This window comes from Sebastes umbrosus, chromosome 15 (assembly GCF_015220745.1).
Source record: "Sebastes umbrosus isolate fSebUmb1 chromosome 15, fSebUmb1.pri, whole genome shotgun sequence".
Lineage (NCBI taxonomy): Eukaryota > Metazoa > Chordata > Actinopteri > Perciformes > Sebastidae > Sebastes > Sebastes umbrosus.
Window position 1 is genome coordinate 2,051,168 of NC_051283.1, and position 26,473 is coordinate 2,077,640.

At 43.8% G+C, this 26,473-nt stretch overlaps 1 protein-coding gene and 1 long non-coding RNA gene across 2 annotated transcripts in view; one reads left to right on the forward strand and one right to left on the reverse strand.

The window, feature by feature from the left end:
• macf1a (microtubule actin crosslinking factor 1a) overlaps nt 1-26,473 on the reverse strand; it is a 177,229-nt gene that overhangs the window by 57,470 nt on the left and 93,286 nt on the right. The window contains 1 exon segment of the mRNA XM_037794207.1: nt 10,312-11,910. Within this exon segment, the coding sequence (XP_037650135.1) occupies nt 10,312-11,910 (1,599 nt within the window).
• On the forward strand, nt 14,111-15,183 carry LOC119502918. Its single transcript, XR_005210216.1, has 3 exons — nt 14,111-14,251; nt 14,370-14,497; nt 15,053-15,183. It is a non-coding gene; the product is annotated as an uncharacterized LOC119502918 (long non-coding RNA).

The following is a 26,473-nucleotide window of genomic DNA, read 5'->3' on the forward strand; positions in this document are numbered from 1 at the left end:
CGCCCTGAAGAGGTTTATTTCACAATGACCCGCTAGCTGTACATTATTATTATCATTAAACAGCTAGTTACTTAAGAAATTAATAATTTGACACAAAAACTGTCCACCAGTCCACATCAGAACTGCGCCCATAGCAACGGTGTTCTACGGTCTGTTATTTCTTTTAGCAGACCGTTGCTATGCAAAACAGACCGTAGAACACCGTAATTGACCAATCACAATCGAGTATTCAACACAGCCGTGTAATAAATTCAGGTAAATTCAGGTACTTATGTAATTCATATATTTTGAACTGGGCGGCTCACGTTACTGTAGTGGTTAACGATGGTGTCTGCAGTGTGATGAAGGTTGAGCCAAACTTCAAAGTGAAGCGATGTGATTCCTTTTTTTCTTGTAAATTTGTGAGTGCTTAAATCACCACCACTTTAATCACAGAGAGATTTTTCTCGAATATTATTAGTAATTTATATACCCATTAAATGGCCCTAATACACCGTCGTAAAAAAAACATAGGTGAGGTGAGTGACGAAAATCAGAGAGGTTGGGCAGAAGGGTAACATAGACATTTAAAGTGGAGCTGCAACGATTAATCGATTATTCGATGGACAGAAAATTAATCTGCAATTATTTGATAGTTTTAGTCATATTCAAGCAGGAATACCACACATTTGCTGGTTAAAGCTTCTCAAATGTAAATGCTTTGCTGCTTTTCTTTGACATATCGGACTGTAAACTGAGTATTTTAAGGTTTGGTCAAAAGCTATTTGAGTACATCATCTTGGGCTTTGGGAAATTATAGCGAGCACCTTTCACTATTTTCTGACATTTTATAGACAAAGCGATTCATCTTTTAATGGAGAAAAAGGGCGGCAGATTAAACAAGTAGGAAAATAATCGTCAGTTGCGATTGTTTAATTAAAAATCTTTCTAATTATTATCTAATGATTATTTAGTTTCCATGTAGGACCGTGTCACTAACTGTGTTCTCACTGGTAGCAAATTGAATCTGTAATTGAAACTCACTTTAGGAGTCAAAGTTACATAATAGTGCTTTTTAGAGTGTGAGAGCTGACTGTGTGGGTGTACTGTATGTCTACTTACATGAACATGTGTGTGGACGCTCTATATTTAGCTGTCATCTGTCAAGCCAATAACGCCGAGGAAAGGAATAGCTGCGTTGATGACGCGCGTCCAAAACTCCATCACTCAGGGACAATCAATTTCTTAATCGGGACGGATGAGAAACACGTCGCTCCGAACATGTAAACGCAGTTAATTACTAATGACGGCGTATAGGAACACATGTTACTGCTGCAAAAATATAAGAAAAAAAGCTGTGTCCTTTCTCTTCCTTTCCCTTCATGACTGATTTCCATAACTACGTGATCATGAAAAGAGCTGGTGGTCATATCCAAAAAGCCTGTGCATCTTTAAAGTGTTGCCTCTAAAGCTACACTCACCCCACAGTTGGACCGAAGAGAAGGTGAAATAGAACAGAGGGACGGAGACGGTCTGAATGGGATTCAGTGTATGTGAGCGATAAATCTAAAAGCTGTTCTGTACCATGTGTAAAGTGTTTCTCCTGAAAGCATCACGGCAACCAGTAACAGCACTGCTATCGCTTTGTTTTTCCCTCACAGCCCCACACCTTCCTCCCTCTACTCCTTCCTCCGCCCTCGTCTCCCGCTCTCTTCCTGTCTTTCAACCCCTCATCCTTCCTCACTGCCTCCTTTCTCTCTTAATGGAACAAGGAATGATGGGAGGAAGGAAAGAAGTAGAGATCTGTTTCCAAACTAACGTTGATGGGGGGGACAACTGCACTGCTCAAACAAATGAAGGGAACACTTAAATCACACATCAGATCTTGATGAACAAATTATTCAGGTTGAAAATCTTTACTGATGTACATTGTATAATCATCAATCATCAACCCACTGAGGGCTGGATTCAGAAATCAAAACGAAAATCTAAATCAAAAACTGATATCAGCTAAACAGTACACTACAAGATGTTTCTGAAAACATTTTACGCGACAAATAGGCATTACAGTAACATAATATTAATTCATATTTGATCAATGCTGCCTAGTTTGACTGTTTGATTGGAGTTTGCGAGTGATTGACAGCTGCCTCTGTTGAATGAACAGCCAATAGGAACACTCTCTCTCTCTGATATAACCTGTGATTGGTCAAAGTCTCCCGTCACGGGCTAGATTTTCTAAAGCCTGAAAACAGAGCCATGAGGAGGAGCAGAAGTCTAGTTTTCTTGAATTACAATATGCTGAAAGGTTATTATGGGATTTTTGCCCAATGATGCCAAAAATATTCTACGTACTGCCGCTTTAAGCCACGGACTGACCAATCTCAGATGCGGGGATAAAGGGGTTAATGGGTTAATAAATCCCATTTGAAACCAGCGTCCTTATTTGAACATCAACAAACAGACACAAATCTCATGCAAATGTGGCCTGCATTCAAAGCATGTTGGCTCGGACCTCACTATCCTCTTTATGTCCCACCACCTCTTCTCTCTTAGAGATGAGATGTGTTTCCTTCCTTCATGCTATCACTGTTCTTCCCATATTTTGGGGATTTTTGTGCTGTTAGTCAGCTCCCTGTGAGACAGACAAAGAGAGTGTAAGATATGAGCTTTGTTGTCTGGCTGATATCACTAGTAGAGAAAGGGATTGAGACAAAAATATGTAAAATCGTGGAAAACACTGCTTATATTTGATCTCCTTTTTTTTTTCTTACATTCTAAGAGCATCTCCATTCAGTTCCAGTGGGAGATCAATGTGTTCCTGCTCTTTGCTTTCATGCTCGTCTGTGTTCCTGAACACGTCCCCCCTCCTTCTCTCCCTCTGTCGTTCGCAGATTCATCCCGGAGGCGGTTGTTCAGAACCAGAATTATCACATCAATCAAAACATGAATGTGTGAGCCGCGGACCTGAAGCCACCTGTTTCTCCCTATCTTTGTTCGTCTCTCGCTCTCTGCTTCGACATCCGTCTTTCAATGCCTCAGCTTTTTCCTGATCCATTTGCTCCTACTATTCCATCTTGTATTGAAAATGATTTGGAAACTGCAGCTTTCACACTGTTAAGCCCTTTTATTCACACGGGACTAGTATTACCTGGGGACTTCTAGTAATTTGTAATAATTGTGGAGGTCGTCTGTGATCGTAATCCCGTGCGAATCTGCCATGTCTATAATTTGTCAAGTAAAAATTCCACCGCTAATTACCTACCATGTTACTATATTTTTGCCAAACACAGAGGCCGTGTAATAATATCAGTCCAGTGTGAATCGGCATCTCTGTGATTCGGAGTCGTATTTTTTCAGGGCTGTCAAAGTTAACACGATAATTAACGCAAATTTGTTTTAACGCCACTAATTTCTTTAACGCATTAATGCAACTTGCGATTTTGAGGTTGTAGCGGGCTCAGTTTTAAAGCTAGAGTGAAGATACTGGTATCATATGAAACTAGAAAACCCGATGAATCCATCGGTACCAACCATGTCATAGCATGGCTGGCTTGTTGCGAAGGATGTTTAAATAACACTCCAAACTTGCACTAAAGAAAACTGGCCATTTTCAATGTGCCATGTTGTCAATTGATCATACTTTTATGCAAAATGCAGTACCTGTGAGGGTTTCTGGACAATATTTATCATTGTTTTGTGTTATTAATTGATTTCCAATAATAAATGTATACATACATTTCCATAAAGCAAACATATTTGCCCACTCCCATGCTGATACGTAACAAATCTCCCTTTAAGACACATTCTAAACAGATAAGAAATGTGCAAATAAATTTTTATTAATCACGATTAACTACGCGATTAATCTTAATTTTTGAAAGGCTTTTTGTTTTCTCCACGGCTTTTTCGGGTGTGAGACAGAGCCTTGCATCATATCAGGGGGGATAATGTCAGTAAATTCGAGTAAAAATACAGACTTGAACGAAACATAAACGTGGGGGTCTTCATGTGATTTCAAAATCACATGAAGTCCGCTAGTAATATTACACTCTAAGAAAAAAAATCTGTAGAAAAGCAGATAATGTCCTGGCAGAAAATGACCAGGACATTTTCCGTTAAGTTTACGTACATTTTCTTCAACCCTTAAAATGGATGCTTATGTTGATTTACAGGATGTCCTCTGTACCATTCACGGATAGTTCTGTTAATCCTAAAACAGAAAATTCCGTAAATTTACAGTATATCCTCCGTACCGAGCCGAATAGCAGACCCAACCTTTACATTCTGGAAGGAAAACAGACGCTACCGTTTGTACGTTACCTATCGGTCTCTGCGCACAGCCTGAGGCTAAAACTGGAGCTAACTCTACCCGACGTCCACTGAAGTCTAAAATATAAACATTGGTAAAACGTAAATTACAATACCAAACTTAGTCTCTAAATGAGTCATCAAAATATTCCTGCGTATCTGGTAACGGTCGACAACAACTGAACAAAACCACTAAACAGCTTTCCAACTAAAACCACACTGAGCTAACTTTAAGTCCTGAAAATTAATCACTCTGGTTAGATATTAATGTTGATTTTTTACCACAGAAGTGAGAGAAAAGTTTCTCCACATCCAAAATTTAAACTAAACTTTGTCATGTGTGATGGTCTCTGCCTCTTACAACTTTGGCACTAGCGGAGGTTCGTGTTCCCACAATGCAATGCGTATTTAAAAATACGGGTAAAACTCCTGTGAAAAATCGATACAGAAAATTCCTTCATATTAACACGGTACATTGGCCCGTATTTATACAGACTTTTTTTAGAATATAGTCCCATGTGAATAAGGCCTTACAGTAGACTTTTTTACTGACTGCCTCAGAGTTGATTTCAAAACTAATTTCAAAACCAAAAAATAAGACATAAAACTGGCAAAAGCAGTCTGGTACCAGTAAAACACAGGTTATGGAACTTCTGAAATAGAAATATGCAGCGCAACAAAAAAAAACAGTTATGAGGTCCAAATCTGACTGGACTACATACAAACTTTGTTCTGTGTTCATCCCTGCAGCTAAAGAAACCTGTCAGCGCATGGTGTTTTTTGTACGTGATATGTGTTGAAAACTTGAATGAATTTGAATTAAAATAATGAAGTATTTTCTAGGACCCTTTAAATCTTGTATCTTGTAATGGGCTATGAATGAAACATGCCACTTCTGCTTCCTCTAAATCTGCGTAGAAGCTGCCATCGGTCAGACTGTCTGTACTGTGCGTTCCCTCGCCCCACTTCATCAAACAGCATGCAAAGCTAGTCCATCTGTCTGTCTGTCTGTCTGTGGGGCACACTGTGCCTCAAAACCAGCTCCATATTAATCCAGAGACCTTCTGCTTGTGTCTGCTTGCCAGCGTGGCTCTCTCATCATTGTACCAAAGACTCATGCAGCGCTAAAAGGTGCTCCCCCGTGCAAACAATAGCTTCCTCCACCCAACCTCCCTGTCGCCTGCCACAACTCTTATTGTGTCTGCTTCTTTGTCTTTCTAAACTCAGCGTGTCTATCTGTCCTCCCCATGTCTTCACATCGTTCCCTTTTCAATGAATTTCTATCTAACTTGAAAATTGCCTGTTTTTTCGTGTATATTTTGGTTTTGCCTTGGAGCAGAATATTGAAGTAAGGCGGGAGATACGAAGACAGAAGGACTGAAAGCTCAGAAGAGACAGATGTGAGACATAAATAGCAGGGCTGTCAATCGATCCGAAATATTTAGTCATGAATATTTAGTCGCGGTAAATCGCATGATTGTCAAACGCAGATTAATTGCACATTATATCTGTTCAAAACAAACCTTAGAGGGAAATGTGTCAAGTATTTAATTCTCTTATCAACATGGGAGTGGACAAAAATGCTGCTTTATGCAAATGTATGTATATATTTATTATTGGAAATCAATAAACCAACACAAAACAATGACAGATATTGTCCAGAAACCCTCACAGGTACTGCATTTAGCATAAAACAATATGCTCCAATCATAACATGGCAAACTGCAGCCCAACAGGCAACAACAGCTGTCAGTGTGTCAGTGTGCTGACTTGACTATGACTTGCCCCAAACTGCATGTGATTATCATAAAGTGGGCATGTCTGTAAAGGGGAGACTCGTGGGTACCCATAGAACCCATTTTCATTCACATATCTGGAGGTCAGAGGTCAAGGGACCCCTTTGAAAATGGACATGCCAGTTTTTCCTCGACAAAATTTAGCACAAGTTTGGAGCGTCTCCTAGCCTCCTTTGTGATAGGCCAGTATGACATGGTTGGTACCAGTGGATTTCTTAGTTTTTTCTGGTTTCATATGATACCAGTTCTCTCTAGCTTTAAACTTGAGCCCGCTACAAACTAAAAATCGCAAGAAATTAGTGGCGTTAAAAAGAATTTGTGTTAACGTGTTATTATTGTGTTAACTTTGACAGTCCTGATAATTAGTGCAGAAAAGATGAGAATTAAGACAGACAGAGACGGAAGGAAAAGGGAGACAGGTCAGCAAACAAAACAGAGAGCGAAAGGCAGGACCGTCAACAGGCCACAGAGTCCAGCGTTCCAATGTTAGCCACGAGCACTTTCTTATCAGATATCAGAGTTTATATTCCCCAGACAACTTCACACACTGTTTGTGTAGCCATGTTGGCAGAGACAGCTCCCCTCGCAGAGAGACACAGTATTTACCTCTCACCTCCTTATCTCTGCAACAACACCATCCAAGCATGGAGGAGGAGGAGGAGGGGAGAGGGGGGGCATGGCTGAACAAAGGGGATTTCATCACAAAACAAAAGTGCATTTCAGAAAATGAGAGTCAAATTTCAAAATTGTCATCCAGTGTTTCTGTGAAAGCAAGTTATTGCTTGAGAATCACTACAGTGATTTTTAATCATTCCCTTAAAGGTCCCATCTTGTAAAAAGTGAGATTATCATGTACTTTATATTATAAAGCAGGTGTAAGTGCTATATAAATACTATTCAACTATCAAAACGATCAATATACGGAGATATAAACATGGCCCGTATTTAGAAATTGTGCGTTTGAAACAAGCCGTTAGGATTTCTGTCCATTTGTGATGTCACAAATCTACAATATTTAGACCATTACACGGTGTTAAACATAAACATTCTAAATGTGTCACAGTTTATTTCCTGTTGCAGTGTATGTGAATGACATCAGCTGACAGGAAGTAAACATGGACCCAAACTGTTGCCTAGCAACGCAATTCTGTTGCAGTTCCGTTGAAACGCGCTAAAACGGAGCGTTTCAGACAGAGAGTAAATACAAGTATATTCAGACAGACATTACGAGGTAAATAAAGTTTTTTTTTTTAACATTAAATCATGTAAACATGTTCTAGTAGAAACACAAAATACAAGTATCAACCTGAAAATGAGCACGATATGGGACCTTTAAAGACAGTGTGCATTATGGCTAGTTGTCTCCAAAACTTTTAATTGGAGCCAAGAAGTCTGGAAAAGTTTCCTCTTCTGTGTGTTAAAAGTCTCTTCTGTGTCTGATCTAGGAAATAGAAATGGAACTAGTAGCTGGCGTTACAAAATGCAGCAAAATCAAAACCAAGTGTCTCCAAAATCTGCAGTATATAAAGCATGCACAGTAAGTCTACTTTGGATTAGGGCTGTCAAAGCGGGCTCAGTCCGAGAGCGAGAATGAAGATACTGGCGTCATATGACACTAGAAAACTGAAGGAATCAATTAGTACCAGAACCCATGTGAATGAAAATGGGTTCTATGGGTACCCACGAGTCTCCCCTTCACAGACATGCCCACTCTATGATAATCACATGCAGTGTGGGTCAAGTCATAGTCAAGTCAGCACTATGCAGCAGTTGTTAATTGATTTCCAATAATAAATATATACATACATTTGCATAAAGCAGCATATATGCCAACTCCTATGTTGATAAGAGAATTAAATACTTGACAGATCTCCCTTTAAGGTACATTTTGAACAGAAAATGTGTGATTAATCGTGAATAATCCTATACAGTCATGCGATTAACCGACAGCACTACTTTTGATACACTCAAAAAAGGAGGAGCCCATTTTTGGCGGTTTTCCTTCAAAATGTTTCTCTTTCTGACTTTCAAAAGCTTTTTCCCCTAAATCAAGCAAGACGTTGTTACAGATCATCTGCATGACAGCACTCTGTGCAGCTCTGATTCTCTGAGTGGACATCTGATTACATTAAACTGAAGCCAGAGACACTGTGACTGCAGATAGAACAAACAGAGTACTGATAACGCATAAAGATACAAAAATCAGTTACACTCTCAAACAAACAAACAAAGACATATGTCCATTCTCACAAACACACATAAAGTCAAACATACTCACAAACGGACGCAGGGTAGAGTAATATGATTTGTGACTGCACGGTCAGAGCAGGCAACTCGTGCCTGATGGGTACTATAATGTAATCAAAGAAGACCAGAAGTTTGCATCGCCAGCATGGGATCAGGCACATCAGTGGCAAATCACACACTGCTTGTTCATGATGTTCATGATGTGCATGATGTGCAATGTTTGCCTAGAAAGTGCTGTACGAAAGTAAAACAAAATTATTTCTACTCTGTTGTCATATTCGACCGAAACGGCCTGTGTTGTACAATAAAATATTATAAATATGATAGGCGTTTTCAGTCCAAAATGGAGTTTTGTCTCTTTGCTTCTACTCTTTGCTGTCATTAAATCTCTACCAACAGGTCTGAAATGGGGTAACTTTGCTTAAATTTTGATAGTGAAATGCACAAGGAATTTTCTAAATCATACATGACAACATACTTTTAATTTTGCATGTTTCATATGCGGAAAAAAAAGGACGTCCTCTCAACTAGCATAATAATGGGTAGACTGCAAAATCTAGATCAATTCAGAGTCTGTATGCCTCAAAAACAGAGTTCAGATCAGGCAAATCTGGGCCAAACACTGAGTCATAGCAGAGCTCCTAGACGGCACGACAGCCTGTCAAACACACGGTCACTTTGAGATACAATCTACATATACACACCTTTACATGCAGCCCGCACAGTCAAACACAGAGGTGAGATGGGACAGAGGAGTGACACTACACAAACACAACAAGACTGAATGCAGAGAGACTAGTCCGACACACCATCACACACTGACAGCCCTGTGTCAGTTCCATGCAAAGCTAATCTTGCAGCATTTATACGTAGAATATCCATTTCAGATCCATGTCTGTACACAGTAACTCTGTGTATATACTGTGACACGGATTACATTCTCAGAAACCAAATCAACCCAAACGGCGAGAGTCTCGCTCCACATCCAAACACGCTGCCTCCTCAAACAACAACCTTTCTCACAAATCATTTAAACAACACGGCCTGTGTTACTTTCTGTACATGCACAGCTGGGACACGCCCGGCACGCATGACTTTGTATGGACACACACTCTCTATCTACTCTTCTGTACTCTATATACGGACCACGTAAACGCAACAATAGCGTGCCCTTGAGATAAACGCTGTAAACTCTGCACTTGGGGATCAGCATTACAAGTGGCCCGTGGGCGCACACTGCTCTTTTAGCTTCACACAAATAAACATGTGATCAATCTCAAATATGTGCATGCACTGTAGATTAGCGCTGACCCCCCACTAAAACACACACACACACACACACACACACACACACACACACACACACACACACACACACACACACACACACCAAGCGACCCTGAGGGTAGTTTCCCATAAGTAGCAAAACCCCCCTCTGGGCATCATATTGCAATCATTTAAAGCCCTACTACTGAAACACAACTAGCTAATTATGGCGTCTACATAACTTCACCCCTCACCCACCAACACATACATTTTCCATGCTATGTCTACATCTGTTACACTCAACGCTCATAGATACCTGACCCAATTCTTTTTCCATGCTATGGCTCTGTGTGTCCACATCTAATGCATTAATTGCTGAGAACAGATTTCTACTCAGCTTTTACCCCCTCACATCTCTTATGAGGCTAAATAGACCAATAAACCAGGGTCTCTCTGGTTCAATTTAATTCATTCTCTCTACTTGGCACTGTGTTTATGGGCACTGCATGCTAGTGTTATATCTGTTCCAAATCACTCTGGATTTGGGCTCCTACCAAAGGCTGAATATATAAATATATAAATGCTAAGTAAACCACCTCTCAGATGCAAGCTTCTTCTTTTATGTCTTTTCCCATGTTACAATGCAACTGCATCATCACAACACCAGTATGAGCTTCTGTATACATTATTTTATGGAAATGAATTATCATACCTCTGCCTCTATGTCAGCGTCCCAACTTAATATAGTCGTCAATTCATTCTCTGCTTTAGAGCTCCTTCCCGACTCTAAGACGTGGTCTGCGTGACAAGCTGTGTCCCCTGCCTGGGGCCCGTCTTCCTGGGGTCTACAGGCCGGTACCTGGCTTGTCTCCGTCTGTGTAAATAGGCTCTGTAGTAGGCCTGGCTCAAGCTGATCCCAGGCCTGGTCCGTGGACATGAGTGGAGGAAAGTCCAGAGCAGAGCCATCTGACTCCCAATCACTGTCCCCCGTCATAGATCCGAGGACAAACTCCACCCCGTCCATCCCAGACTGGGTCCCTTCAGAGTACGAGTCCAAGTCCAGCTCCTGAGTATCCTCGCAGGCTGAGCAGCCGTCCGAGGGGCCCGGTTGGGGACGTTCAGGAGCCGCCATGTAAACAAAGCTGTCAGGGGACAGGAAGGCTCCCTCCTCCTCTGGGTCTGGGCAGCAGGTAGGTTTGGGGACAGGACTCGGGGGAATGGAGTCCTCAAGTGGAGATGGGGGGCAGTCATTGGGGTACTGAGGGGGTGCAGATACAGCCAGGTAAACAAAACTATCTGATATCACGAAGGCCTCAGACTCTTTAGTATCCAACCCAGCACCACCAGAATCCGATTTAGAGGGTGACGGAGCTGGGGGAGCTGAGTCCGTATGCTGAGGGTGTACGAGAAGAACAGAGTCTGATTTTGGGGTGCTAGCTCTTGTAGTTTCCAGGTCTTCTGGTCCAGGCATGTCAAGTCCTGAGACTACATCTGTAGGGACAACAAAAGTCTCTGACGCAAAGCATGTCCCTTCTGTGTCACAAGTTATTGCCACGACGGGGCTGCTAATCTCCGAGGAGACTGGATCTTCTTGACAGGAAGTTTGAACGTCAACATCCCGTGTACATTCATTGTCGATTTCTTTTTCAACCGTGTGCAGAGGCTCAGGGGAGTGATCCATGAGAACTCCCTCGCTACTGTCCAAACTTGGCTCAGATTGGTCATACACATCCCACTCTGTTCCCAACTCCTCTTCCTCTTTCAATTCTCCCTCGTCCTGCTCCATCTCCTCCTCCACTTTCTCCACCTCCTCACAGTAAGGGTTCAGAGGGCTACAAGACGGAGAGGAGGCTCTCTCCTCACAATCCTCGCCATCATCACGCTCTGATGACGCCCCGCTATCCGGGTCTGTTTCGGTCCGTGCAGGTCTCCCCTGTTCACAGTCTGTCTGAATGATGACGCTAATACCAGTTCTGTCTGGTTGGGACATGTGGACCCCACTGGAGTCGGACTCCAGTTGTTGACCGAGAGCAGAGTCCGTCTGGTAACTCATCTCTTCTTCTTCAGCTTTATCCTCGTTATAGTCAACATCGCACTCTTCATCGATGAAACCATGCTCCCTTTCACAGTCTTGTGCTCGCACCAAGTCAAAGTGTGTCATCTGTTCTAGGTGCTCAGAGTGATATAAATTAGAGTCTGTAATATTCTCTGAGCCTGGAGCAACGCTATCAGGCTCTACAGAGTTAACTGCATCTAGAGGAAGAGTTCCTTCAAAATCTACCCAGACAGTCTTTGCTTCTTCCTCTCTCTCCTCTTCTTCTTCCTCTAAACAGGGAAGTGTGTAGGGATCCAGAGGCTCAGGGTCTACACTCATCTCCATTCCCTCCTCTCCTTCATCTGTTTGACATTGCCTCTCCAGCTCCAGGAAGAGGTCGTCTGACTCAGCCCCTGAGCTGGGGCAAGGTGAGGCCCCAGGGCCACCAAACCCTGTGGGAGGCGTCAATACAGGCCAATATCCAGAAGAGCTTGTTAAATCCCATCCCTCTGATTCCAGTGTTTCCCTATCCCACGACTGGTCAATTATCTCCCTATTCTCTAATTTAAGAACTGCCTCCCACTCTCTCTCCTCTCTCTGAGCTCTCTCCTCCTCCGCTTTATCCATCTCTTTCTGCCATGCTTCCTCCTCCTCAAATATTGTGTTGCACTCTTCCTGCTCCTCCTCGTTGTCGAGCTCCTCAAGAATCCTGCGCTCGTCCTCCTCAAATTTGAGCTGTGAGGCCGTGCGCTCGAGCTCGCCGCCCTCAGCGCCCCAACCGAGCAGCCCCTCGTCACCTCCCTCCTGACTGATACAGGGGGAGAGAGGCAAACCTCCATATACCAACCCCTCCTCCTCCCTCAGGAATGGAGATGGGGGGTCTAGTAGATAAAGTGACTCATCATCCGCATTGCTATCCTCACCCAATAGGGGAGGTAAAGGGGGGAGTATGGGGAAGTTGTGTCTCAGGCCGACCTGGGTTCTTCTCCCTGTCGTTAAACTGCGGGGCCAGGTGCGGGCCTTGGTAGGAGGACAGAAAACTGGTTTTGGTGGGATGAGAGGGGCATTGTCCCCCTGGTCTTGGTCCAAAAGAGGAGAGTCCCTCTCTGAATCTGAGGTCTTAACTGACTCAACGGGTTCCTCTGGGATCTGCCTAAACCCAGCTTTAGATGAGCTGCTAGTGCGTCTGTGGTCCTCCCTTTTTCTTTCTACCTGTGTGGGGATGCTGGCGCTATGCTGTGGTGTATTTCCAGAAACCTGGGGTGCCTGAGTCTGGCTAAAGGCAAGTAATTGTTCTTTGGAAGGGGACGGCACAACATGAGTCTGTCTGTGTTGCCTCTGCAGCACAGGATGAACCTGCTTTTGCCTACTGAGAGGATGCTGCAAGAGGGGAGGCACGGGGCTAACTGTGGGCGTCAAAGAAGGCGAAGAGGAAACGGGAGGAGTGTGGGGAGCAGATGAAAGAGGCGAGGGCGTGTAAGGAGGTAAGGAAGGAGTGGAGCAGGTAGGGGTGGATGGTGGGAGGTGAAAAGGAATTGGCTGTAAAGGAGAGAGAGGAACAGCCACAGACAGACGTTTCTCTGCTCCTTCAACAGACGAGAACTCAAGTCTCTCGGCGAACTCTGGATAACTTGGAGGCATAAAGGCTTTCCAAGAGCGACGGTTCGGATTGTCCCTCTTATCGCCACCTTGATGCCGCCTCTTGGCCACTGCGGCTACCACGCCGGAGCCAGATGAGGACGGGGCGATAGGCAAACCTGAGCCTATGATGCCAACCGGTGGTGACATTATCTGAGGATCACCAGTTAGCTTTAAGGCATCAAAGATCACTCTCTCATCTAGTCTCTTTGCTCCGCCAGCATGATCTACGTTCCTGGAGACAAAAACACCACCTAAATCAGCTCCGATGGTGCCATTGCTGGATAGTGTACTTCCCTCTCCTCTCACCTCCCCACCAGAGCCCAGAGTGCTCCTGGAAGGTTGACACAGTTTGGTCCCTTGGTCAATCTGTTCATTGATGCGCATTGTATCATATATGGATCGCTGGGGGACGTAGCAATCCTCTATGTATGCCTCATCCTCATCACCTTTTCCAAGGCAGCGAGGGTTCTGCCTCAGGCAGTCCGGACGGCTCAGAGGTTTCCCCATTCTGTCCTTTCCACTTCTGCTGGGCTGCCACAGAAACCGTTGAATGTGCAGGTGTGGCACAGCACTGCACCGAAATTAGATAAAAAACTGTTCACAAAAAAGGGCAATTCCTTTACCTTCAATATTCCTCAGTCCAATAATCCACAGTCCATTTGGCTGCATTGAACAAATCCTTCAGGTTTCACATTCTAGAAATGATTCCAAATGTCATCATCCACAGTAGCATTCCACCGGTGTGTGTTGCGCTCTCTCCTATGTCACTTCAACAGTTGTGCATTTCCTTGGTCTTTCTGAGATGCCGTGTGGCATCATGCGAGGGAGTGGGAGAGACAGCCCTCCCCCTCGGCACCATATTAATCACCAGCTCTGTTTATTTGAAAGGCTGTTAGGAATGAGGGAGAGGTGGAGGGATGAAGGGAAAGAAACAGTCATCATCTCCCTCTCGGAGTAGCACAAAGTCCAAGGTGAGGTGAGGACCATGCAGATAACACCCCTTTGTTTTGCTGTCACAGAGTGCAGCTCTCTCCTCCATATTCATGTACAGCAGCTCATTCCTTGACCCCCTTTTTTTCTTACTCTCACTAAAGCTCCAGCCTCCTTCCTCTCCAGTCTCCTCTCCTTTCTGTGGCACAACAAGAAAAGGCTGAGAGGGCTTGGACAACTTCAGCAGTCTCAGTGAGAGGCAGGCAGGGAAGTGTAAAAGTCTCCTTTTAAGGTGAGAAAACCCACTCTCTGTTATATAAAAGAAAGACTGCGTGGGGTACGATGAACAGGAAAGTACAACACTCCATGGATTTGTTTCGCTTTTATCTTCCTTTGTTAAAAAAATATATTCCTTGCAGGAAAAATTAATGAGAATCCAGTAAATGAATGACAACACTAAAAATGTCTATCCTTTAGAGCTTTTCGAGGCAAGAAAACCCAACTCGAGAAAAATATGAAAATAGAAATCCCTTTACCAAGTCACTGCCACTTTGTGGTCCGGTTGAGTGTTCAAGCAGTCCACATCTTTTCTTTTTCTGTCCACTGCTTCCATCACAAAGAATCAGGGCTTTGTGCCTGCAGGACAAACCCTATTTCTTTTTCTCATCATCATCATCATAGCAGTCATTATTAGTGAAACAAAATCAACTCCATCATCCACGCATCAGTCTAGCATTTGAGGTAAATACTAAATCCAGGACAAAGAGAAGAAGCGGTCCGCTTTTGCGTGAAGAAATCCCTGTCAGTGTTTCAGTTCTTTTCTTTTATCTTTCTCTCTCATCCTCAGATCATGCACAGCTCCAGGGGAGACGTGGTACAGTAGATCGAAAGCAGGCAGTATCTTGGAGGGGGTGAGGCTGGAATGAATGAGGGCATCTGGGGGTAGATAGAAAAGGGGGAGGAGAGGGGTGGGGGGCTGGATCCTGGACCAGCCAGGCGAGCAGGCAGGGAAGCAGGCAGGCGAGCAGGGCAGAGCAGCGAGTCGTGGGACTGTATCCAGAGGGCAAAGACCCAGACAGCCCTCCCAGCTCCAGTCCAAGCTTTGCTTAGCAGGCAGCGTCTTCCCCCTCTTCAGCAGCAGACAATCCCAGGACACGCTCCCTTCCCTTTTCTTTGCCTTCTTCTTTCTCCTTGCTCCCGACTCCGTAGTGAGAATGAAACAAAGTGCCACGCAATCCCAGTTCCTCTTCTCTCTCTTTCTTTCTCTCTGTGAGACGTGTGGGCTCCCGAGCTCTGCTCTCTCTTTTCTTTCACTCCCAGTCTCTGTTCTCAGGCCACTACACAGCTGAAATGGTTTGCAGCTGCTAAAAAAATCTCCCTCTTTTCCTCTCACTCTCGCTGCTCCCTCCCCTCGTCTCTCTCTCTCACTCACATGTCCCTACTCTCTCTCTCTCTCTCTCACACTCACTCGCTCTCCCTACCTCCCTCCCTGCTCTCTTGCTGTTTGTGTTTGAATTCAGCTCCGTTTGTTCTGTTTCCTGCACTGGTATTAAAACACAGGAAGTGTTCCAATCATGCTGGTTTCCTCTCTCCCCGAAAAAAAAGAGAAAAAACACATGAGACAGAGAGAGAGGGTGAGAGAGGGTGGGGGGGGAGAGTTAAGTAGCGATAGAGAGGGAGGCAGGGTGCTAAGAGGGGGCGTGGAGCCAGAGAGAAAGAGTTGTGCAGAGGAGGATTCTGCTCGTTAAAAAGAAATATCGGCTGAATATCAGCTGATTATCTCTCCATGAGCAGCAAGCAACTATTTCCAAATAAAAACTGGAGAAAAAAATAAAACAATTATGAATTAATATACTGTAATATAAGCCAGGTGAGGGTTTCCTCCAGGCAGCATATAATACACTTACTCTCTCGGCCACTGTTGCCAGATTTGGGGAGGGCTAGTGACGTGAGATGGCTACATTCATCGCCCCCTCTGGAGCACAAATACACTGTCCTGTGAGAGTGAAATGATACGGAGTGAAAGAAAAAGAAAGAAAGAAAGCAGAAAGGAAGGTATAGGGAGAGAGGGGGTTGGACCGCTAGCCGACGGGAGAGAAAGAGGCTTATCAGTAATGAGTCTTTTTTTTTCTTCTCCCAAAGCGATTGTCCAGGCTGTAGGCAGACAAGGAAGTAAGTCCAGTCCCTTTTTATTCACTCCATTATTTCTTTCTTTGTCAGGGTTGAGCCACAATCTCTCTATCGAGCTGAAGTAGCAGCAAAAGAGCTGCCGGTGTGAAAAAAACAAAACAAATATGGAAAAGATATAGACACACACACAAAAGTCTGTGATATTCACAGACTCCACTTGTGCATTCCCGTCTGCGCCTTCACTGAAACCCAATCCGGCTGGTGTGTGTGTGTGTGTGTGTGTGTGTGTGTGTGTGTGTGTGTGTCAGAGGGAGAGACCGAGGGGCCAGGAGGAAAAAGGGCTGTGCACAAAAAAGCAGGAGAGGAGGGGGAGAGAGTGTGTGTGTGTGTGTGTGTGTGTGTGTGTGTGTGTGTGTTGGGGGGGGGGGGGGGCTGCTGTCTGTTTCCTCAGGATGCCACACAAAACCTCTGAGCAGCCCCACAGTCAGTCAGAAGGGGGATACCAGCATATGTGGCAACCTGCAGCCACAGAGCTAAGGCAGGGAGCTTCAAGCCACTTTGTTTTTCTCTTGTTATCCAAAGTTACAGGCCAGTTGTGGTGTTCCTCCTCTTCTTTCTTCTTCTTCTCCTTTTTCAGCCAGTCTGTTTGTTTAAAGCAGTCTGGCAGAGCTGAACCAAAGCATGCCTGCTTTCTTTCTTTCTTTCTTGTTCACTCCTTTGCCTCAGAACACATTTCCAACACTCACAAGCGGAGCGCTCCTCTTTCTCAACTGTTGCACAGAGCAGCCCGTGGCCTGCATGTCAAATATGCTAAATACTCCACTCTTTCTTTTTAACTGCCTTCCCTCCCTCCCTCCCTCCCTCCCCCTCTCCAAACCACCCCTCCTCTCTGTCAGTTGCGCTGCAGCTGTCATTGCCGCATCCAAGGCAAACGTCTTAATAGAAACAAAAGGGGTTTGTCACTGGTGTGCTACACACACCCACGCACGCGCACACACAGGCAGGGCTCACAAACTCTCGCGTGACCCACGGCTAACCGACAATCCCCCTTTACGCCAGACCACAACAAGATTTAAATCTGAGCATTCACAGATGTGGGCCAGATTCCAGGAGGAGATGGAAGGACAGAAAGCAGAAAAATTAAAGAGTAAAGGAGGCATAAAGGATAAACAGATTAAGCTAATTTAATTAGCCCTACCCCTTATTCCTCTGCCTCATTTACACGGGTGGAGTCTAGGCCTCCACCCATGACCCCCTGTGACCTCTTTAAGATTAAACTTGATTAGTCAATTCCTCTGCACATCTACCCTCCCCTGCTATAAATTGCATTCATTGCTCAGTCGTCACGGCTGGTTAAAGAGTCACAAAACAGACGGAAAGAGGAGGAGGAGAGAGGAGTGGAGGGGACGAGAGGATTAGGGGTTTAATTTCCCCTTGGGGTGGGGTGGGGTGGGGTTAGACTGTGGTGCAAAACTTTACTACCATGGTGGCACTTTGGATCACAGCGTCCACTAAATGGCCACATGTAATGTGTTTGTGTTTTTTGCCTAAGTTAAACTGCCTTTGTCTGCGTCTGGAGGCTTGAAACCACTTAGTGCAGCTAAGTGACATGAACACAAACACAGGTGGAGGGCATAAAGTATGTATTATTGACTTTTCCGGGTCATTTATTTGCTCATGGGGGAACACCTGTCGACGGGAAAATGTACATTTCTCCCTCCTTCCCAAGCCGGAGTAAATCCATAATCCATCTCTTCAAAACACACTCTTTTAAAGCTGCGGTGGGAAGAACCGGAGCAAATATGATTCAAAAAAGTTATCTTTATAAAATGGTCACTATATCCTGACAGTAGTGCATGAGACAGGTAACGTGAAAAGAATTCTTCTGTGTCCTCTGGTGCTCCTAACGGCATCTGCAAGATTTTACAGATCGGAGGAAAACAACCAATCAGAGCCGAGCTGGAGCCTCTGAACAGCTGTCAATCACTCGTGAATGCCGACCAAACGGTCAAACTAGACAGCGCTGATCAAATATAAATCAATATTTTGTTACCGTAATGCCTATTTCTCGCATAAAATGTTTTCAGAATCATCTTGTAGTGTACTGTTTAGCTGTCAAATGAGAAAGTTTGTGATCCGGCCGCCATGTTGAGATCAGTTGAGGAAATACCAAGCACCGCCCACCAGTCGGAGCAAACTCTCTCATTTACAGCTAAACAGTACACTACAAGATGTCTCTGAACACATTTGAGGAGAGAAATAGGCATTACAGTAACAGAATATTAATCAATATTTGATCAGTGCTGTCTAGTTTGACCGTTTCATCGGAGTTTGCGAGTGATTGACAGCTGCCTCCGTTGAATGAACAGCCAATAGGAACGCTCTCTCTCTGAAATGACCTGTGATTGGCCAAAGTCTCCCATTACAGGCTAGATTTTTAAAGCCTGAAAACAGAGCCATGAGGAGGAGCAGAAGTCTAGTTATCTCTCAGAACACTTGAATTACAATATGCTGAAAGGTTATTATGGAATTTTTGCCCAATGATGCCAAAAACATTCTACCTACTGCAGCTTTAATGTCATTTTCTTCCTCAACGTCCTGTTTTTCAATCTCTCTCCACCCGTCCCACTCTCCGCCCGCCTCTGTGGTAACCTGGCAGCAGGAGAAATGTAGCCGCCATCTCGCTTTCTGTCTGTGCTTTTACTCTCCTAAATCCACCCTCCTTTTCAACTCTCAGGGGTAGTTTTATATTAACTAGCAGAGCATTTCACCTGCCCCTTTGTGTGAAAGCATTTATTGTTCCTGAGGCAGAGAGACAGACACAAAGAGACCTGGACCCAGCACACACACACACACACACACACACACACCTCTAAGCAAATAAGGCATTCATCTGCACCATCATAACTTCAATAAACACGCCTGTCAATCATCTACACACACCACTGCCGATCATAATGGTGAGTTTCAGACTTTGCAGATTTTATGGCTGATTTGCTGATTTGTGTGTGCAGGCGTGTGCGGGTGGGCGCACCACTGTTAAGTGGTATCGGTGCCGTTGTATCGGAGCCGTTTTGCGAGTACGAGTACATGAGCACAGTATCGGACCCGATACTGGCATCCCTAGTGTTTTCATTCATCCGGCAGTCTGTGTTACAGATGGATTTTTAATGTCTCATGTGCGATTAATGCAGAAAGGACTTTCCACATTATAAACACTTTGGAGGTCAATTCTCTGCGGTGGTTGTTCACACCATTTGGGGAGTTTTAGTGCAGTAAAACTAGGCCTATCTTCTCTTCTTTCTCCCAGTGACTTCCTCTTTCTTTCTCTCCCCCACACACACACACACACACTCACCAAACAACACCTGTGAGGCCGCCTGCTGGGAGGTCAATGCTGGAGATCATCTCTCTTTTTTCTCTCACGCACACACACACAACCTCCTCTTCCATTTTTCTTTGAGCCTCCTCCACCTCCCATGCATCCACCTGGTTCTCCTCCTCAGCGGGATCTTACACAACCTCTACAGTAAAATTGTTGCACCGATGGAGTAACAGCTTTTGGTGGGGGCAGTGTCACGGTGTGGGGGGGCATCTCCCTCACTGGCAAAACAAGGTTTGTCATCATTGAAGGCCATCTCAATGCAGTGAGATATCGGGATGAGGTTCTGCAGCCAGTGGCGATCCCATATCTCCACAATCTGGGACCTAACTTCATCCTCCAAGATGACAACGCTCGCCCCCACAGAGCCAGGGTTATCACAGACTACCTCCACAATGTGGGAGTAGAGAGAATGGAACGGCCTGTCAAGAGTCCACACCTCAACCCAATTCAACACTTGTGGGATCAGCTTGGGCGTGCTGTACATGTTAGAGTGACCAACACAACCACGCTGGCTGACCTGCAACGAATCCTGGTTGAGGAATGGAACGCCATCCCACAGCAACGTGTGACCAGGTTGGTGACCAGCATGAGGAGGAGGTGCCAGGCTGTTGTGGCTGCGTATGGATCTTCCACCGCTACTGAGGCTCTTGACGGTGTATTAAATGAATAAAGTGTAAAATTGCCAATATGTCTTGTTTGTTCCTTGTTACTGATAGATTGTCATCCAATCCACCAAACAACTCAAAACAAGAGTCAACACCAACAGGAGAATACACTGTTTACCATTGGCAGAGCATTTTGGCAAATTTTTCTTGGGCGCTACCCACATAATCAGCTGTGCTGCTCATCCCACAAATGCATGATCCTTACAAGTTGGACATCATTGTGAAGATAAATAAACAGGCTTTCAAACAATGTAAAATACAATGATATAATACACCAAACACAAGTTTCCAAACTTTTCTTTCCGAGTTTATATTAGCTTTAAGAATTAATCTGCAGATGCTCTGGTTCAAAAGTCTGTTTTTGAGCCACAACAAAAGGCCAAAATGTGGCCTGCAACAGACTAGGTGAGGCTTGTTTTTAGCCTAGCCGATTGCCAGAAATACCTCTTTCTACTGGAGCAGTTGTTGATCACTTGTGGCCGCTACCAGCCAGTTAAGAGGAGTGAGGAGTCGGCATTCAACGACGCTATAAAACAGTAAATAAAATCGGTTGTTCAAAAATTGTGAATCACTGCAACCACAAGAGGTTCTTGTAATACTGAGCACAGAAAATATCAGGCTGATGGGTTCAGAAGTATGCAAAATTAGCTGTGGACAGACAGACATATATACACACATGACCAAGCACATGATCTCCTTACAGGCTTATGCCTGGTAGGGATTAAAAAAAACACCACGGTAAACCTTGAGGTCACCGACTGTATGTCTTAAGGAAAACATGAATTATATGTATTATTTGTCCCATAACAGCCTCTGTTTATGTTTTTTTATTAGATTTCCTGGTACTTGGTATGATAATAATATCACTCGTGTGATCTCAAAAAGAATTAGTTTAAGTTGTTTATTCTATCCTATATTTTACATGTTTCAATTTATGTTTAAATATACAATATATTTGTCTCAGTTCTTCTGTCACTAATATAATATTTATGATTAAAACCAGTTTATCTTTTATTAGCCTACATTTTTACCACTCCCTGAGATGTATTGGAAATAATCTCAGTTATGTGATACAAAATTAATCTTATTTTTTAAATTACTACATACATCAAAGGTATGTGCTAAGAAAGTGAATCTTGGTTTTCCCTTTACACCATTCTGAAATATAACCTACAATATCATTTTGGTTGAGGTCAGACAATCAGGGCTGTCAATCAATTCAAATATTTAATCGTATGATTGTCCGTGTAGTTAATCGCACATTTTTTATCTGTTCAAAATGTACCTTAAAGGGAGATTTGTCAAGTATGTAATACTCTTATCAACATGGGAGTGGAAAAATATGCTGCATTATGCAAATGTATGTATGTGATTTTAATGAGTTTTGTATGATATTATGCTATGTATTTATTTTGCATTTGTTTTATGTTGAGGCGTCTGAAACTTTAATGTATGTTTAAATGCTGCTGTCTTGGCCAGGTCTCTCTTGCAAAAGAGATTCTTAATCTCAATGAGTACAACCTGGTTAAATAAAGGTTGAATATATAAATAAATAAATAAAAAATGTATATACTTATTATTGGAAATCAATTAACAACACAAAACAATGACAGATATTGTCCAGAAACCCTCACAGGTACTACATTTAGCATAAAAATACATTCTCAAATCATAACATGGCAAACTGCAGCCCAACAGGCAACAACAGCTGTCAGTGTGTCAGTGTGCTGATTTGACTATGACTTGCCCCAAACTGCATGTGATTATCATAAAGTGGGAATGTCTGTAAAGGGGAGACTTGTGGGTACCCATAGAACCCATTAACATTCACATATCTGGAGGTCAGAGGTCAAGGGACCCCTTTGAAAACGGCCATGACAGTTTTTCCTCGCCAAAAGTTAGTGCAAGTTTGGAACGTTATTTAACCTCCTTCGCAACAAGCTGGTATGACATGGTTGGTACCGATGGATTCCTTAGGTTTTCATATTATATCAGTATCTTCACTCTAGCATTAAAACTGAGCCCGCTACAACCTCCGAAAGATCGATTGCGTTGAAGAAATTAGTGGCTTTAAAACGAATTTGCGTTAACGCGTTATCATCACGTTAACTTTGACAGACATTTTATTCTGAAAGAGGATTATTAGATGAAATATTTTGTACATGTCTTACTTATATTTGTCATATCAGAAGAGTATTTTGGATTTCATTGAACTGAAAGAAGGAAGGGGGAAAAAGACGGAGAGTGAGAGGGAGAGGCTGAGCTGTGGCATGCCTTTCTAATTCACAACAGCTGACACAATACAGGACCTGCGAGTGGAAAGGCTAAGATGTTCAATCACTCACTTTCTGGATCCGTCACTGACACAAGTTCTGCCGGACGAATCAGGTTATATGATTAGAGGAATGATGCCCCTTAGAGACACAAAATGAAGACACGCAGGCAGAAATAACTCACACAAAGAAACACAACACGCACACACACATATACAGACATGAATACGCAGACAGAAAGAGAACAGGATGACAGAAAGTAGTCCAGGAAAATCCAGAGAGCCAGTAAACAGCGCTGCCGTCCAGGTGACGTATGACTTGGATTAGCTGGGCGGTCACGGGAGGGTTACTGGGTTCTGACACACTGAACTCTTTCAACTGAACGCCGCCTTTGAGTTTGAATTAGGCGAGCCAACATGGCTGCTGACGGCGGAAAACAGGTCAACTTGTTACTGAAATTCATTCGGTCCGGTCTGAATGGACACGGTAAAAACTTAACTTACTCCAACTATTTATTATCATCGGTTTCATATGTTTTCTATGTATATATTCAGTATGATAAATGGAGAGCATATGTTCTTCAGCAGAAGGCTGTATTTCTTTTCACTCAGAAAACCACAACAGATGAAATATTGATGAGTTTTCAACAACATAAAATGTGTCTCAGATTTAAAAACACTTTTTTAAAATGTGTGCATTATAACTTCTCAAAAGCTGGACATGCAGTTTTACCCTGGGATTTTAGATACCCGACCTGAACAGAAATGTTACTGAGGGTCTCTGACTCATTCACGTTACAGTTACTGTGAGCAGTGCTTGAAGTGCCAGTACTCCTCTTATTCACATGTTGCTGTGTGACTTATTCATAGTTATTCATTATTTCTTTGAGCATGTTATACTGTGTCAGTCATAACCGGCTGGGATTTTATTGCTAATATTATCTTCTATAGTAGGCCTATAATACTCCAATAATATTCCAACATTATAGGGTTAAGGTGGTGTGTTTATACATAGTGTTGATACTTAAAGTGCTTTCCTGTGTTATTTGTAGCCTATTAAATCAACACAAAAGTTAAATATGGGCACAACACATCATGTGTTACATTACATGGGTTTGTTTTAACACAGAGTATCTTTCAGTCAGGTCAGCAATGGGAACAATATTTTACAAGCATCAGAGTAGTAATAATACTACTAATAATAATGTATTCTGACTGGTGTACAGTTAAATGAATCATGCAGGTTTAAAGGTGCATTAAATAATAAAGAAACCCAAGGACGCTTAGCATTTTGAACAAACTCTAAAGTCAAAATGTCTATTTCGGACTTACTTACTGCTAATTACTCAAATCAAAATGAGTAAGCAGCTCTGTAGGTGAAAATTAGGACATGTTCCAGCCGCACAGCATGGGCCCAAAGACAACCAGTGAGCTGCTGGCCCAGTTTGGCTTGACTTCTACTACCACCATTAAACAGTTGCTGACACAGGCAGTGCGGGGAAGGACAGGACGGTGAGTCACAGGCTTACAGACTGTCCAAGGAGGGAAGGCTGGAGGATGATGAGGCGGAAAAGAGAAACTATAGGAGGATAAAACAATACTGAGGAGGAGGAGGAAGACGAGGAGGAGGAAGAGGAGGAGGAGGAGGAGGAGGAGGAGGTGAAAGGTGTGAGGGAGAAGGAGATGGAGGGGGTGAAGACAGGGGAGGCGTGCGGTCATGATTTAGGACAGGGATTTTCACAAACATGTGTGCGCAAAGACACACTCTCCTCCTGTTCTGCTGTCACCCAGACTAACCAGCCCAACCCAGGAATGTCCATCTGCAGCTTCGGCTTTAGAGCGTGTATGTGTGTGTGTGTGTGTTCTCATCCCACCCAGAGACTATGTCAGCTGCTTAGGGACGGAGGGAGCCAGGGGCATGCAGAGAGATGTAGATGCCACACCCTAAAGTGTGTGTGTGTGTGTGTGTGTGTGTGTGTGTTGTGTGTGTGTGTGTATTTGTGTGTGAGGGTGGGGTGAGGAGACAGCTGAGATTCTGGATTGCACCCCGAAAAAGACTGGAATTGGAAGCATCCTCTGATGCAGAGTGCATGCACACACACACACCTCTCATCGGCCCACTGAGCAACCCTAAATACAAACACAGATTCCACAGTAGCACATACGTGTAGACAGGATGGCCATGTATAAACATGTACATGGTAAATAGCAATACTCTGACTGGGAGACAGTTATCCTGTTTCTCATACAGAACTTAGGCTGTGTCCCAAACCACTCCCTTTAGATAACGGAGTAGTTTATTCCATTAGTGAGCAGTCGATTGAGATTTCGGACACTTATCTATGTGACGCTATACTGTCATTTCCACATCTACAAAATGTGACACACTGCACTGCAGGGATTGTTAGCAGGAAGTAGAGTACATGCCATGGATACTACTTGATTCGTTCCGTTACGGGAGATTTAGAGGGCAGTTATACAGCGCACAAGTCCTACACTCTTTGGACTATTTAGACTAGGGATGCTAATTTTGAAAAATGTTCTTAACCGATAACCGACCCTCGTTAACCGATTATTAACCGTTAACCGACAAGATTTGTGCCTCGTATGCAGCGGTGTACCAGCTGCAGGAGCACAACAGATATTGGTTGACGGGAGTCTCCAGTTCAGCGTCCGGGAGCGTTAACTTAGCAGCTACGATGCTGCGTGTAGTGTCGCGGACATGCAGTCACTTTCCCAGTAAAAGTCTCCACCGCACATTTAGTTTAGTTTAGCAGGTTGTCAGCTGTGTGTCTGCCCGGCGGAACTTTAGCGAGTGTTCAACAAACAGTGTGTGTATTTGTGCTACGTTAGCAGCTCTAGCATTGCCGGAGGCTTCGTGTTCGCCGCCGCACACGTAGTCTGAGTAACTTTAGCGAGTTTCCAACAGACCGTGTGTGTGTGTGGGTGGTGAGTGTGAGGTTGTTGGTGGTGTTCTAGCTGTGAACGTAGGTGTAGCAGTGTGTGTACACTTTATTTGTCGGTGAATAAATGCTACGAAACTACAACTCCTCCACTCAATTGAGCCAGAGACCGGAGCCGACTTCCTGTATCCTGCAGCTCCGGCTCCGCCTCTTAAGGTGGGCTGTTAAGGTGGACCAGCTTTTCTCCTTAAAGAGACGAGCCGCTCCTCTGAGCCGCTCAGCTTTTGAGTTAAATATTAATATTTCTTTTAACCGTTTTAACCGTTAGCGTTAATCGGTTAAAATGCTTAATGTCGGTTAACGGTTAAACGGTTAATTATGGACATCCCTAATTTGGACACAAATAAAATGGCGACAGTGAATACAGTTCACTTTGTAGTAAACAGGGAGTGATTTTATGGTGAGTCTTCACAGGTTTTTTAAGATGAATGCCTCACTCTAGTCTCAATACAGCTCTCTATAACATCAATTCTCCATCAATACTATCAATACTAATAAAACAATCTTTTTTTTACAGAACACACAAAGGAATAAAGACATTTTTTCTTCATTTAAGGAGAGAAAACAAAGTTTACAAATGTTTGTAGTTGTCTGAACACGAGCAGCTGTACAATAACTTTGCTTAAAGGTGCTAAATGCGAGATTGAGAGCGTATCTACTGCCTCCGCACGGCTCTCAACATGGTGACTGTTGAGCCGGCATCTCGCAGCTAACGGTGCTAACGGTGCAAACGACGGCAACAGTGCTGACAGAGGGTGGGCGCTACGCTTACGCGACGGCAGCATCGGTGCAGAGCGGCGGTCATGAGCTAGCCAGTGGGGCCCGCTCACATGCACGAACATGCACTCAATGG